We start from the raw sequence: 16,063 nt of genomic DNA, 5'->3' as shown, positions 1-16,063 counted from the left end.
AGAGGACCCAAATTAATAATATCAGACATGAAAGAGGAGAAATAACAACTGATACCACAGAAATACAAAGGATTCTCAGAAACTACTATGAACAATTATACGCCAAGAAATTTGAAAATATCGATGAAATGGACAAAGTTTTAGAAAAGTATAATCTTCCAACACTGAAGGAGGAAGAAACAGAAAGCTTGAACAGACCAATAACAGCTGGGGAAATGGAAGCAGTAATCAAGAAACTCTCGGCACACAAAAGCCCAGGGCTGGACGATTTCCCAGGAGAATTTTACAAAACATTTAAGGAAGATCTAACCCCTGCCCTTCTCAGACTATTCCAAAAAATCCAAGAGGAGGGAAGATTCCCAGACTCTTTCCATGAGACCAGCATCACCCTGATCCCAAAACCAGATAAAGACCCTACAAAGAAAGAAAACTACAGGCCAATTTTGCTGATGAACATAGATGCTAAAATCCTCAACAAAATATTGGCAAACCGCATCCAGCAATACATTAGAAAGATTATCCACCACGATCAAGTGGGATTCATCCCAGGCATGCAGGGATGGTTCAATATATGCAAATCAGTAAATGTGATACATCACATAAATAAAAGACAAAAACCACATGATCATCTCGATAGATGCAGAAAAAGCATTTGACAAGGTACAGCACCCATGTATGATCAAAACACTCAGCAAAATGGGAATAAATGGGGCATTCCTCCACGTAATAAAGGCTATGTATGAAAAACCTACAGCCAATATCATACTCAAAGGGCAAAAACTGAAAGCTTTCCCACTAAGATCGGGAACACGACAAGGATGTCCGCTCTCACAGCTTCTTTTCAACATCATATTGGAATTCCTAGCCACAGAGGTAAGACAAGAGAAAGAGATAAAAGGCATCCAAATAGGAAAGGAGGAAGTAAAGCTATCATTGTTCGCAGATGACATGATAGTGTACACAGAGAACCCTGTAGACTCTACCAAAAAACTCCTCAACCTAATAAGTGAATTTGGCAAAACAGCAGGATACAAAGTCAACATTCAGAAATATAAGGTATTTTTGGAAACCAGCAATGAAATAGGAGAAATCAGAAAAAAAATACCATTCGATATAGCAAGAAGAAAAATAAAGTACCTAGGCATAAATTTAACCAGACGTAAAAGACCTGTATGTAGAAAACTATACAACACTGAAGAAAGAAATTAAGGAAGTCACAAATGGAATCATATACCGTGCTCATGGATTGGAAGAATTAATATCATCAAAATGTTCATACTACCAAAAGCAATTTATAGATTCAATGCAATCCCTATTAAGAAACCAACTACGTATTTCGCAGAAATAGAACAGATATTTCAAAAATTTACATGGAACCATAAACGATCCCGAATAGCTGCAGTAATTTTGAGAAAGAAACACAAAGTAGGAGGGATCACAATACTGGACATCAAACTCTACTACAAAGCCACTATACTCAAAACAATCTGGTACTGGCACAAGAACAGACCCATAGACCAGTGGAACAGAATAGAAAGCCCAGATATAAGCCCAGGTCTCTATAGGCATCTAATATCTGACAAAGGAGCAGAAGCATAAAATGGAGCAATAATAGCCTCTTCAACAAATGGTGTTGGGAGAGTTTGATGACTACATGCAAAAAATTGAAATTGGATCATCAACTGACACCATACACAAAAATAAACTCAAGATGGATAATAGATTTAATATAAGTCGCAACACCATAAAAGTTCTAGAGGAGAACATTGGCAGGAAACTCTCAGATATCCCATGCAGCAATTTTTTCACTGATATGTCTCCTAAAGCAAGGGACATAAAGGAAAGAATAAACAAGTGGGACCTCATCAAAAATAAGAAGCTTCTGCACGGCAAAAGAAAACATCAGCAAAATTAAAAGGGAGCCAACCATATAGGAAAATATATTCGTTAATGATACATCAGATAGAGATTTGATCTGCAAGATATATAAAGATCTTATTTGACTCCACTCCAAGAAGACAAACGATTCAATCAAAAAATGGGCAAAGGATCTGGGCAGACGCTTTTCCAAGGAGGAGGTACAGAGGGCCCAGAGGCATCTGAAAGGATGCTCAGCATCACTAGCCATCAGAAAAATGCAGATCAAAACCACAATGAGGTACCACCTCACACCAGTCAGAATGGCCATCATAAACAGATCAACAAACAACAGGTGCTGGCGAGGCTGTGGAGAAAAGGGAACTCTAGTCCACTGTTGGTGGGAATGCAGACTGGTGCAGCCACTGTGGAAAGCAGTGTGGAATTTCCTCAAAAAGCTGAAAATGGAATTGCCTTTTGATCCAGTGATTCCCCTGCTGGGACTACACCACCCTAAAAACACCAAAACGCCAATTCAGAAGAACCTATGCACCCCAATGTTCATAGCAGCACAATTTACAATAGCCAAGTGTTGGAAGCAACCTAAATGCCCATCAGTAGATGACTGGATAAAAAAAAATTATGGTACATATATACAATGGAATACTATGCAGAAGAAAAAAAGAACTACTAAACTTCATGACAGCATGGATGGAACTGGAGAGCATTATGCTAAGCGAAATAAGCCAGGGGGCGAAAGAGAAATACCATATGATCACACCCATAAGTGGAATCTAACCTACAATACAAAGGTGCAAGGAAAGTAAGACCAGCAACACTGAAAGGAAAAGAAACCAACAGAGACAGAAGGACGGAGGGGGAGGGAGCGGGGGCGGGGGAAAAGGAAGGGAAGGGGAAAGTCAAGGAACATATAGCAAGGACTCATGGACAAAACCAAAGGGGAAGAGCTGAGGGAGGGAAGGAGGGAGGGGGCAAGGGAAAGTGGTGGGGGGCAGGCAGAGACAAATGTATTTGAAAAAATAAATTAATTAGAAAATAATAATAAATAAACAAAATAAAAAATTAAAAAATATATACTTCAGATAAATTAAGAAAGAGATGTTCAAGGAGTTACTTTCAAGGTCCTTTCTACCTTTATCTCTTACAAATAATGTGTTCCTAAATTGCCCCAAGTTTTGTTAATATCCTGATTAACAAAACTCAAAACTTAAGGAGGTGTGTTAAATGTGACTTTTAGCTATGATGCTGCAAAGTAAGTGCTGAGTATCTCCTTACATCATGGAAAAATGGTTATCTTGTCAACATTTTTTAGATCAGAAGATGTAGAACTGGCTCAAATGAGCATTACTAAGAACCACTAGAGACTACCTCAGATGAAAGAAATCAGAGAAAGGGAAAGAAAGTATTCCAATTCTTCATGCTAACTTTCTTTTAAGCAAGGATCATACTAAAACCATACTTATATACACCAATAAAGGAATACAGTCAGAATAACTTTGGCCAGGAGATTTTACTAGACCTAGAAATCTAGATTTTGGGATTCAGGACACTTCTTCTCCATTAACAATGTAAAATGAGAGCAAATTGGTAATCAATAAAAACTAAGTTGACACCAATTAAAAAAGACAGATGGTCTAAATGGATGAAAAGACCTAAGTTTATGATGTCTATAAAATTAATTTTACAATACAGATTCATGTGCATGTGTAAGAAAGTTTAAAAATAGCAGTCTTACTATGGAAAAGAAACCATTGTTTTAAGTACATTTTGAAATTTCTTCCCAAAACGCCTTTTTAAACTGATTGACTAGAATTGGCAGTAAGTAAGTTAAGTCCACTCTGATCTATCTACTTTAAGGGTATAATGTAGATAATGTTAATTTCTTAGCAGTCTAAGTTCAAAGAGCCTGTCTGCTCTCTAACAGCTGCTACCCCATAAAATTTACTTCGTTTTTCTGGACAGAAGTGACAACAAGAGATGGAAAACAGGGCTTCTCTATCCCTATCTACCTTATACCTTTAATTAAGTGCTTGCTCCAGGGCACTCTTGAGATACTGACAGAGAAGAAAATAAACGCTCAGAAGTTAAATGACTTGCCCAACGCCTTCTTGGTCTTCTGAGGACAACTGTGCTAAAAATCTCCTTGGCAATAAATGCTCTTTGGGCTTCACCCCTGGGGACTAACCCCACCAAATTACCAGTTCTATTTATGCAGTGCTATATAGCTTTCAAACTTCTCAAACCTATCTCAATCTGGAGAAGAACAAATTTGGGAGAAAGGAGAACTCGCTATCTTCTGATAACCTCAAGTTCCTCTCAAGTACAAAAGTACATATGAATACAGTAATGCTGAAAACTGCCCTGGCTGGTGTGGCTCAGTGGATTGAGTGCTGGCCTGCAAATCAAAAGGTCCCTGCCCTGGTTCAATTCCCAGTCTAGGGCACATGCCTGGGTTGTAGGCCAAGTCCCCAGGAGGGGGCACACAAGAGGTAACTACACAATGATGCTTCTCTCCCTTTTTCTCCCTCCCTTCCTCTCTCTAAAAATAAATAAATAAGATCTTTTTAAAAATAATGCTGAAAACGGTGACACAAAATATTCACAGCCAAGGAGAAGATGGTTTAAATTTATTTATCCAGAAATGAGATAATTTATGTAAAGATATTTACAAGATTGCAAAAATGGATATGGTACCTTAAGGTTTTTCATTTATCTTTATCAAAGCAATTCAAAAACCAATATAGCCATTTCATTTGAACTTAATCTCTCACAGTACACTAAAAATGTCTTTTTACTCCTTGTATCTATACTTAGCTTAACCCCTAGTACTGCAGATGCTATAAATGTTTAACACTTAAAATTTTCAGTAGCTAAATCAAGTTTTGGAAAAAAAATTCTGTATTAGGTATCACTCCCAGAAAACCTGTTATAAATTGATGGTCTCTACCCTCAGCTCTGTTTAGACTATGAGCTAAATGCTATCCAATGCTAAGCCTAATACTCATAAACATTAAGTCAAATATTAATCTCTATTCCATAATGAATTAGAAATAAAGGAAGAAGAGTTTAGTATGAATGACATCTGACTCCTAAGAGAGGGTTCTCCTCATTTGGTACGTTCATTTGTAGCACTCCAGACATAGTATTACAAAACATGGGTCAAAGATAACAGTTTGGTGGGGCGAGGGGGAAGGACAATAGTTTGACAAAAAGAACACAGCTTTAAAATCTAAAGTGTAACCTTTTCTTAGCCTTAAACAGGCTGAGTTTTACAAAGACAAGTATGGTATTTTTTTCGCATTTGTATTCCCAGCATATAGAACATTAGAGTATAAAAAATATTTCTAAGCAAATAGCTCAGATTATTCACTAGCTCTAGCCCGGGCAGGTTCAATGAATGTTACCAGTGTGTGGCAAATAAAATTTCAATTTATTTGATCCTACTATGAACAATCACACAATATAAAGCGCATTTCATCCCCCCCCATGTACTGCTCTCACTCATTCCATAAATATTTAGGGAGCCTACCTTGTATATATTGATACAGAGAAGAGGAGACAAACAACTTTTACCTAGTAAACATATTAGTTCTTCAAAATTCAAGTATATTTTTCAATGCGACTTTCCTTACCCTCCTTCAATATAGAACTTGCTAATGAAGTTCTGTATTAGAATCAATCAGGTACAAAGTCAATGCAAAAATGATAATATAAAACCCATGCATATAATTGATAAAATACTTATTTGATATAAAATGTCATTATGAATGTCATGGATATTTAACTTTGGATTACTTGTTAATCATTCCATTGTTTATTCATATTACTGTATTTTGAGACAAGAACATTTAAATGATTTCTTCAAATATGGTAAACATTTTTTTAAAGTTAAAGAGAAAAATCCTTGAAGATTTTTTTAATAGAATATATAGAGCCTAACCCAGGCCGTGTAGCTCAGATGGTTAGAACATCATCCCCATATACCAAGGTTGCAGGTTTGAACCTTAGAGCACATACAAGCAGCAATCAATGAATGCATAAATAAGTGGCACAAGTTGATGTTTTTCTCTACCTTCCTCTCTCTTAAAAAAAAGAAAAAGAAAAAGAAAAAAGATACAGAGCCTACCAAATGGTTTATACACTGGAAAAAGACTTAAAACTTTTTAAAGTTTCGAAGTCCTTCAATGATTTCAACAATAATTACCATAAATGTCTTTTATTGTACTTGATTTCATATTGCAATATAAAACAAGTCACCTTAGTCAACAATCTGGTATGTATGTGTCAGCTATGTACTTTTATGCTGATTGAGTAAATTACAAAGATATTTACTGATCCCTTGCCAAGCCTTCAGTTAAAAAAATATTTCTGTATTTGCTATATTGGACTATAATAAAAGGCTCATTTCATGACGCAAAAAAAGGGCGATTAAGTTATCATTAGAAGAACCCTGGCCAGGTGGCTCAGTTGGCTGAAGCACTATCCCATACACCAAAAAAAAAAGGCTGCAGGTTAGATTACTGGTCAGGGCACATACCTAGGTTGCAGGTTCAAGCCCCAGTCAAGGTGTGTATGGGAGGCAACCAAAAGATGTTTCCCTTCCTCACTAAAATCAATAAAAACATTTCTTCAGGTGAGGATTAAATATGTATCTATATATCCACGGCTATACTAAAAATACAGTATTCGAATGTTTTCACTAGGAATAAAGAGAATGAAGAGAATAACAGTATTATTTTCAATTGTTCTATCTGAGAAAATGTACTGAATTCTACTATCCCCAAAGTGATAGAAGATAAAAGATTTACAACAGGCACCAACTGGAATTCAAACTGAATCGTTTGTGTATTTGGTTCAACAGAAGAAAGATTCCCTACTAGGCCTTACAATAGAGACTTAAGCAACTGGAGGGAAAAGGTAAAATTAAACTAGCTTACTAATTACAATGCTGTCCTGCTTTGCAACACACGGCGATTTCATATTACGGGTTGGGATTAAGAACTTAGTTCTGTGAAAAATTACCTTTAAAGCTAGCAGAAAGCATTAAAATGTTTTAATAGGCATCATCACATGACACTTATAGTGCAAGTTGATACAACTAGTAAATCCAATTACTTTTAAGGTCAAATACTACTTTTAAGTATTCTACAAATAAACCTGAGTCTGAAAAGGTAAGGATACATGTATAGCTGTTTTCAAGAGCAGGACACTGGAAATCTCAATATTTATTCCTAGAGGACTGGTTGCATAAATAACATGTACAGCCATAGGATGGAATACTATATAGCTAGCTGCTTAACAAAATCATTTATGTGGCAATTTGAAATATTTTGACTGAAATATTCAAAGTGCGCCAACAGTATATGTATTAGAAGCCCATTCATGTAAAAAGGAAAAACTATATATAGACATATACGTACATATATGCCTGTTAAATTATTTCAGGGATGATACACCAGAGACTGAAAAAGTGGTTACCTCTAGAAAATGAGATTAAAAAACTATTTGCACCTTTTGAATTTTTACCCCAAACAAGTATTACAAGTACAACAAATAAATCTATCAAAAGTCATTAGGATAAAGTTAACAGCTATTTAAAGTGCTTTTTCATACAGAACTGAACTTCCGATGTATTTACGCTGCGAATTATAAAACCACTTAAGTGTAACCAGCATTCCTAAATCTATTAACATTGTGAGTTTAAAGACTATTAATCTTGTGAGTCCACAGGAGGACGTGTCCTCCAATTTCATTAACTATATGTAATATAAAAGTTTAAAGTATCTGGCTGAACATCCTTCACTGAATCATAGAAATCTTCAATCACATGGAGGCAAAGTACTACGTATATAATCAAGTTTGAAGACAGGTTCTGATAATGCAGTTTAAAGAAACTGTAAAGTTTCTGCCCTTCCTCTGAAGCGTCAAATAAATTATAGTCTCAATACTTACAGTGTAACCATTAGTCTTATACTGAACCAAATGTGTCTTGCTAGTGCTTGGTAAATGAACTTGCAAAATACGTGAAATATCGTCTTTTGGAACTGTACAGCAGATCTACATTTTGTAGGTCAGGAGCCAGAAGTGATTAAAAACCTATAAATTCAGGTTAGATTTAATGAAATAAAAAACTTAAGCATATGGCACTGACCCAGTTAAACAACGGAAGTCCCAGAACATCCCATTTGTTATGAGACCACAAATCTCTTGAGATCAAAGATTTGTCTGAAGAGCAAAGTGAGGTATAAGATGCTTAGAAAGAAACCATAAAGGTAACTTCATAAGAACGTAAAAAATGTGGGAGAAACCCAGCTTTCGATGTTAGGAACTAGACAGGATAAAGACGACTAAATGGAAATAAGTGGTAAGAAAGCGAAAGGGCTAGACACACATTTCAGAAGGAGAGGTTGGTAAATTGAAGGACAGACGGTAGCTTAAACTAAGAGAGCTACGGAGGAGCAGGGGTGATGGGTCAGGTAGCAGCTAGGGTTTGGGTACCAAGAACGTTGGGCTGGGTGGACACCACAGGGGAGGCTCCCAATGGGAGAGAGCGGGAAAGGGGCGAGGGGAGCCCCAGGGCCCGTCCCACACCCCACATCCCTCCCCGCCGCTTGGCTTCCCAGTGAGCGGGGGTAGTATGTCAGCAGCGGACGCACACGTGTGTGCGAGGCGCGGCGGGGAGAAAACTGGCGCCGGGCCCCTCTGCTGCAAGAGTCGAAGCCCCAGGGCACCTCCGGGAACCTTTGGCCGCCTCACACGTGGACCACCGCTGGCAGGCCCGGCCTGCGCCGCCGCAACTGAGGAACCAAGGCCCGGTGTGGCGATGTCGCTGGAAGGGTCGGCGCGCCGGCCGGGGCAGGGAGTCTGAGGGACAAGCTCGATTACCTCTGCCTGTTTCCGGACCACATTGTCGGGGCTGAGCAGGTTTCCCAGGAGCAGGTAGAACTGTTGCTGCTCCGCTGCGGACGCCGCCATTGCGCTAGGCGTGAGGGGGGGGAGGGGAGAGAGAGAGAGGGGAAAGGAGAGAGAGAGAGGAGGGAGGGGAGACAGGAGCCTGTGAGGCGCGCTGGCGGCTGGCGGCTGGCGGCCGGCGGGAGAGGCGGGGGAGGGCCCAGCGCGGGGACCCTGCACCAGCCTTGCGCGCCGGACTCGGGGAGTCAGGCGGGAAAGGGCGGGGCAAAGGGGAAAGGGGAGGTAGGGGCGGGGCCTCGCGACCCCTCACCCCGCCGTGGCCGCCGGCGTCTGCGCCTCATTGGCCCTGGTAGTGCGAGGCGGGACCGAAGCCGCCTACTCGGGGGCCTTGCGGATTGGCCACGCACTCTGCAATGCCGTCAGTGGGGGCGCGTGGCGTGCTGCTGGGCTATGGAGTGGGCCGGGCGGGTCGGGAACGTAGTCCCGTGAATACAGTCAGGGCTGCGTCGCGTGGGTGGAGGGAGGTGTCGGCTGACGCGACTGCCAGCCACGAGGGACTTGCGTTTCGGCTGGGGAGGAGGGGCTAGCTCAGCGCGGGAGATTTCGGCGCCGCGGGCTGGCCTGCCTCAGCCTCTCCACACACTCTGGGCAGCACGAGGAGCGCTCCCAGTTCCAGGCCCTTGCGCCGTTGCGCCGCCATACCCCACTCCTCTGGGAGATAGCTTCTTTGAAACCCACTTCCCACTTGAATTCCACGCCCTGCCTCCCCAGAACCCTCCATCTGTCAGACCCTCTGATTTCCCTCAGGCTGCCCCTGCCGCCTCACCAAGCTGTGACTCACGCCCTGGGTTGGCCCGGAAGAGGGGTGATGCAGCCCTAGGCTCTCCCTCTAGGCCTTTACCCAGCGGGAGATGTGTGTGTTGTACGCCAGTCTCCACTCCCACCCCACCTCAGGATCCGTGACTATTTCCTTGAATTATGGGTGTTGGGGTCCTGTTCTTTAAACGGTTGCGGGGAGTTGAGAGACACCCCTCTCCCTAAAGCAACATTAGTTTGTAGGGCTGACCCCTTAAGTGTTACTGATTCCCACAGGTACTGGGGACCCAGAGATCAGATTTCAATTGCAGCCCACTGATGCGTGGGTAACAACACCCAATCTCCATTTACTACTGGAGCTGACAAAGGCTTAGAGAGTAGCTCCTACTCTGTCCACCATACTGGCCTAAGGTTGACAGTGGAGAAAATAACAATTTATTTTTGCCTTAAAAGGACACAACTATTATAATTAGGTTACACACCGGGTGAGATAGAGATTACTACACTTCTGACGGGCCATAATATTTAATTTAGGAAATTTAATTTCTTGTTGACTATTTTGCTGAAGTTCTGCTCTTTGGAAGTCTACTTAAAACATTTGCTTTTAGATGAAGGATTTAAAATATTTGACTATGCTTTAGAATCTGGGCCACTGTGTCCAGAATCTCTGCGCAGAGTTCCTGGGAGCCTCATACAATTGTGATTGTCAGTCAAAGCATGTTAAAGGATTATAATTAATTTGTGGAGAAAACTCCTGTAAGCTTTAGCTGTGACAGTGATAGGGTTCTCTCCAAAAAGTCTGCATATCTATCTTTGTAGAATTGATGTTTCTTAGGTATCACAACTTATCATTTTCATGACACATTATTTCTTCAAAGACAGACCATTAGCAGTGGGAATTCTGAGGAGGCTTTTTCCTCACCCAAGGTGATTAAGATATGGGGAATGACATACTATAAACCATTTGTAATGACTAGGTTACCAGTGAAATAAGGAAAGTTGCCTTGAGGCTTGCTCAAGAGTATGTTATTTTTTTAACACCTGTTCTGGTAAGTGTTTTATTGGCAATGACTTTATATAGTATATATATATATATTTGTTCAATAATTATTAAATAATAGAAATTCCAACTTAAATCTGCACATTTCAAAATAGAGAGTTTATTTCCCAAGAATAGATGGTAGAAGGTAAAGAACCTTGAACTTGAGTGGATTTGGGTCTTTAGTCTCTAGTTATTTGAACTTGAGTGAGCACATAATGTTTCTAAGCCTCAATTTCTTACCTATAAAATAGAATCATAATGGCTGTGAAGGTATGGTATTATTAATCACAAAAGTTCTAACACTGCGTTATACTTAATAAAATGGAAGGGTAGAAAACTTTTAAGACTTGCTTACTTCTGATTAGCTGCCATTGCCTTGGGCTGATTAACTGTGAGTGGCTAGCTCCTGATGCCTTTCCCTTACGCTTATTAGACCTAACTCCACTTCTGTTAAATTCTGCAGCATATTCACTTCGAGCTTTTAAAACCCCTTGTGAAAAAGCGTGAGGTTGGGAAAATGAAAGAATGGAAGTTTCTCTCAACTGGTTTATGAAATCTAGGCAATTTAAGATTTTTTGATGTTTGTCAAAGACACTGCATAGTCTGGTCATCACATTTATAATACTACAGCAGACAAGACCCCTTAAAAAGAACATTAGAATGTTCTCCAGCTACTGTTCTTCATTTTATAGACTTCCATGCTGATGGGAGTGTTCTAGAAATGGGAGTAAGGCTTATAAAACCTCTGTGAAAGCATCTCTCAGCTATGGTAAAATTTGGTCTTGCCCGTTTCTAGTTTATTGAGTGATGAATGTAAGTAAAATAAGATTCTCCCAAAGGAACAATCTATAATTTTTTAAAAGTTGCCTCAAGACTGCAAAAGAACTATAACCACTTGTCCTGATAGTTGTAAGCACATGTACTGTCTATATCACAACTTATTGTGAGGGTCAGCTTAGAAATATAAATTAGAATCTGTAACTGTACACAGATGTATGGTGATGGTATTATTTAAGTTATCTGTATCAATAATTAACATGATACAGTGAAAAAAACATTGACATTGTTTCCTCACCTGAAATCGAGAATAATAGTTCTTCATAGGGGTATTATAAAAGTTAAGATAATATTTGTTAAATCCATATAGCATGTTGTCTGCATACTAGTAATTGTTAGCTGTTGATTACTTAGATGGATTTTGGGGTTTATAAAAAAACCTAAGCAAGTGATTACTCTTAAAGCTACATGTGGTACAGATATGTGGGTCACATTTCTGTGTTTGTAAAATATATGTGTATATTTTCTATTAGTCTCCCAATTGTGCAGAATAAAATAGTATGTGGAATGGATTAAGGATAGTTCATAGATACTTGGTTGATAAATATAGTTTTTAACTTTTTCTAATATTAATATTATTTGTTGCTTAGATAAAAGCCCATAAAAAATGAGAAAAGTTTAAACAGCAGTCCCCAACCTTTTTGGCACCAGAGACCAGTTTCATGAAAGACAGTTTCTCCAAGGATCCAGGGTCAGGGGGATGGTTTGGGGATGATTCAAGTGCATTACTTTCAAGCTCATCTCCTGCTGTGCAGCCTGGTTCCTAAGAGGCCCAGATGTTGGAGACCCCAAATTTGAAAGGTTATTTACTGAAAATAAAAATGCCGAACTCTTCACACTTATTCAGCTGCTTTTATCAAAATTTTCGAGTCCCTGATCTCTGAAGCAGTGTGTTACTTAGAGCATTCCAGCCAGGGGCAAGTTTTGCATGCAAACGGCCCTCAAAAAATTGCTGAATTAAACACAAGCATAGGAAATGTGGACTCAATTAACTTATTTTGCTTTCTCTCATAGTTTTATTTATGAAATTCACTGAATGTCTATAGATAGTAGGATTCATTTTAGGGAGGCAGTCAAGTTTGGAGGTTAGGAACACAGACTCCAGAGCCAGCCTGAATGAGAGTTCAAATAATGACTTCACAACTTATATGCTTATGTGATCTTGCCCAAGTTAATGAACTTTTCTGTGCCCCAGTTTCTTCTATGAAATGGAGATAATGCAAGTACCTTTCACTGTGCGTTAAAATACTTGACATAGTGCCTGGTACAAAATAAATTCTTAATAAATGTTAGGTGTCATTACTAATGCAGATTGAAACCTCCAAAATTTGTAAACTTAATTTTGATTGCACATGTACCTGTTACATTATTACAATTTTATAATCCTATTATATAAGCAGTCATATTACAGCAATGCATTATAATTGTAGTTAAGAAAAAAACTTTTCAGTTTGATATGATAATTATAGAGTATTTTAAGACCACTTTCAACTTTAAATGTTATAGTTGTACTGTTCAGTGTGGTAGCCACTAGCCATTATGGCTATTGATCACTTGAAATGTGGCAAGTTCAAATTAAGGTGTGCTTTAAATATAAAAAACACGCTAATTTCAAAGACAGTAGGAAATTAAGGAAAACTAAGAATTTTATATTGATCACATGTAGAAATGATAATATACTGGTTTAAATTGTTGATTATATTTATTAATAAACTATAATTATTAATTATCTTAACAATTTTGCCTGTTTTTACTTTAAAATATGGCTACCAGAGATTTTAAAACTACATATGTAATTTGCTTTTGTGAGTCACATTATATTTTTATTGGACAGTGCTTTTCTGGAGAATAAAATAACCAGCTAGCTATACACAGCTGTGTATAGAGCTGTGTATGGAGCTGTCCTCCATACTTTGTTCATTTAGAGTTAGGAAGTGATTTGTCACAAAGTGAAAATTAGCTACCTTTTAGTGTTTTCTGTTACTTCCAGTTTTCCCACTTGATTCTCAGGAATTTGGTGACATGGCACAGTACTTTCTGAGTAGTGTTCCTTGCTGAGGAATTTTCTTCCCCTGCTGTTTTGACATTAAACAGATTTGTCAACCGTTAGAAGGTAAGACCCCAGATTTGATCCTATAGAATAAATACATATAACAAATCAAAGACTGGTTAAGACTTGGGGGAAGGAAGAATACCCTTTATTTTTTAAATTATTTTCTTTTAAATGTGGTAAATAAGTTTAAAAAACATCATTTGCTGCATTTTAACACCTGAAATAAAGATATGCATAGCAGGAAGAATTTTGTTTTTTAAGTTGTGTGTTGTTCTTTTTAGAATACAGGTTTAAATAAAAGGATGGGAAAAATATACCACAAAAACAATGTTCAAAAAGGGGAGATTGACTGTGGGAGTAGGGAGGGGATGGGGCAGGGGAGAGCAATGGAAAAAAAGATAGGACAACTGTAATTCAAAAATAAAAAAAAAGAGAGACCTGAAATGGCCATACTAATATCAGACAAAATAGATTTGAAAATATATGTTAGCAGAGACAAAGGAGGACATTTTATTATAACAGTCAGGAAGCTCTAAACAAATGAAAACTCATTCCATATGCATGGATTGAAAGATTTCATATCAAGATGGCAACACTCCCTAAACTGACCTAGAGATTTAAAACAATTATTAAAATTTCAACTGCTTTTTCTTTTCCAGAAATGGAGAAGCGACTCTAAAATTCACATTAATTATAAGAGACTACAAATGAGTAAAGCAGTCTGGAACAAAACAGAATTTGGGAGACTCACATCTTGATTTTAAAGCTTACTGCAAAACTACAATAATGAAGACACTGTGGTACTGGCTTAAGGATAGACATATGATCAATGGAATTGGATGGAGAATCCAGAAGTAAACCTTATACTTGTGATTTTTGACAATTGATTTGTGACAAGAATGCTGTGATGGTTAATTTAATGTTTCAACTTTGCCAGGCTACAGTACCCAGTTGTTTGGTCAAATGCTATCTGTTGCTGTGAAAGTATTTGGGGATGTGATTATCATTTAAGATCAGTTGATTTTAAGTAGAGCAGATTAATTTTCAAAAGGTGGGTGGGTCTCATCCAAGTAGTAGAAAGCCTTGATTGAAAGCAAAGACTGGTTTCAATCTTTGAAGAAGATTGAAGAAGAAGAAGAAGGAATTGTGCTTCAAGACTGCAGCACAGAGACACCTGCAGGCTTGCTCTGCAAATTTCAGATACAGGATTGTAACATCAGCTTTTACCTGAATTTCCATTTTCTGGTCTATGCTTATTGATTTCAGACATACCAGCCCCACAATCATGTGAGCTAATTTCTTAAATTTCTCTCTTTATCCCATTAATTTTATTTCTCTGGAGAACCCTGATGAATTAAAGTGCAGTACCGTTCAGTGTAAAAGAACAGACATTCCAATCAGTTACTGGTACAACTGGACAGCCACATGCAAAAGTATGAAGCTGGACTGCTACTTCACACCATATACAAACCTCAAATAGAACCCAGACCTAAATGTAGGAGCTAAAACTATAAAATTCTTAGAAGGAAACAGATCGAATATTCATGGTCTTGGATTAGGCAATAGTTTTTTAGATGTAACACCCAAATCACAAAAGACAAAAGGAAAAAATGATAAAGTTGAGTTTTATAAAATAATAAAAAATTTTGTGCTGGAAAGGAAAACATCAAGAAAGTGAAAGGACAACCCATAGAATGGATAAAAATATTCGCAAATCATATAAGGGATTTGTATCCAGAATATATAAAGAACTGTTACATTCAATGACAAGAAGACAACCCAATTAAAAAGTGGGTAAAACATTTGAATGGACATTTTCCCAAAGAAGATATAAGAATACAAATGACTAATAAGCACACTAAATGATGTTTAACATCATTAGTCATTAGAGATATACAAATTAACACCACAATGAAATATCACTTCATACCCACTATAGGATGGCTATATTAAAAAAGACAATAGCAATTGTTGGTAAGGATGTGGAGAAATTAGAACCCTTATACATTGCCTATGGAAATATAAAATGTTATAGTCAATTTAGAAAACAATTTGGTAATTCTTCAGAAGTTACACATAAAACTATCATATGACCCAGCAATTCTACTACTAAGTATATGCTCAAGAGAAATGGTAACATATGTCTACACAAAAACTTGTACATATTTATAATAACGATAAAGTAAAACAAGCCAATTGTATATCTACTGCTGGGCAGATAAAATGCGGTATACAATGGGATATTATTTATCAATAAAAAGTATTGATAAATGAACTTTTCATGTAAGTTAAAAGGAAGAACTTTTAAAAACGTGAAGTTAAAGAAACCAGACATAAAAAGTCACATATTTTTTGGTTTCTTTTATAGGAAATGTCCAGAATCAGCAAACCCATAGAGACAGAAAGTACAATAGTGGTTGTTAGGGGCCTAGGTGGGTGAGGATGGGCAGAAGAGGAGAGGAGGGAATGTGGAGTGACTGCTGGTGGGTATGAAATTTCCTTTTGGGGTGATGAAAATATTCTGG

The 16,063-nt window shown here is 38.1% G+C and overlaps 1 protein-coding gene across 1 annotated transcript in view; it reads right to left on the bottom strand.

The window, feature by feature from the left end:
• IPO5 (importin 5) overlaps window positions 1-9,057 on the bottom strand; it is a 45,306-nt gene extending 36,249 nt beyond the window's left edge. The window contains exon 1 of the mRNA XM_054574323.1: window positions 8,764-9,057. Within this exon, the coding sequence (XP_054430298.1) occupies window positions 8,764-8,853 (90 nt within the window). The 5' untranslated portion in view covers window positions 8,854-9,057. The remainder of the gene's footprint in view (window positions 1-8,763) is intronic.
• Between the last annotated feature and the right edge of the window lie 7,006 nt (window positions 9,058-16,063).

The sequence above is a fragment of the Pteronotus mesoamericanus genome, unplaced genomic scaffold (assembly GCF_021234165.1).
Source record: "Pteronotus mesoamericanus isolate MK-2021 breed Mesoamerican mustached bat unplaced genomic scaffold, CSHL_Meso_final contig_26, whole genome shotgun sequence".
Classification (NCBI taxonomy): domain Eukaryota; kingdom Metazoa; phylum Chordata; class Mammalia; order Chiroptera; family Mormoopidae; genus Pteronotus; species Pteronotus mesoamericanus.
This window is presented reverse-complemented; position numbering and strand designations above follow the sequence as displayed.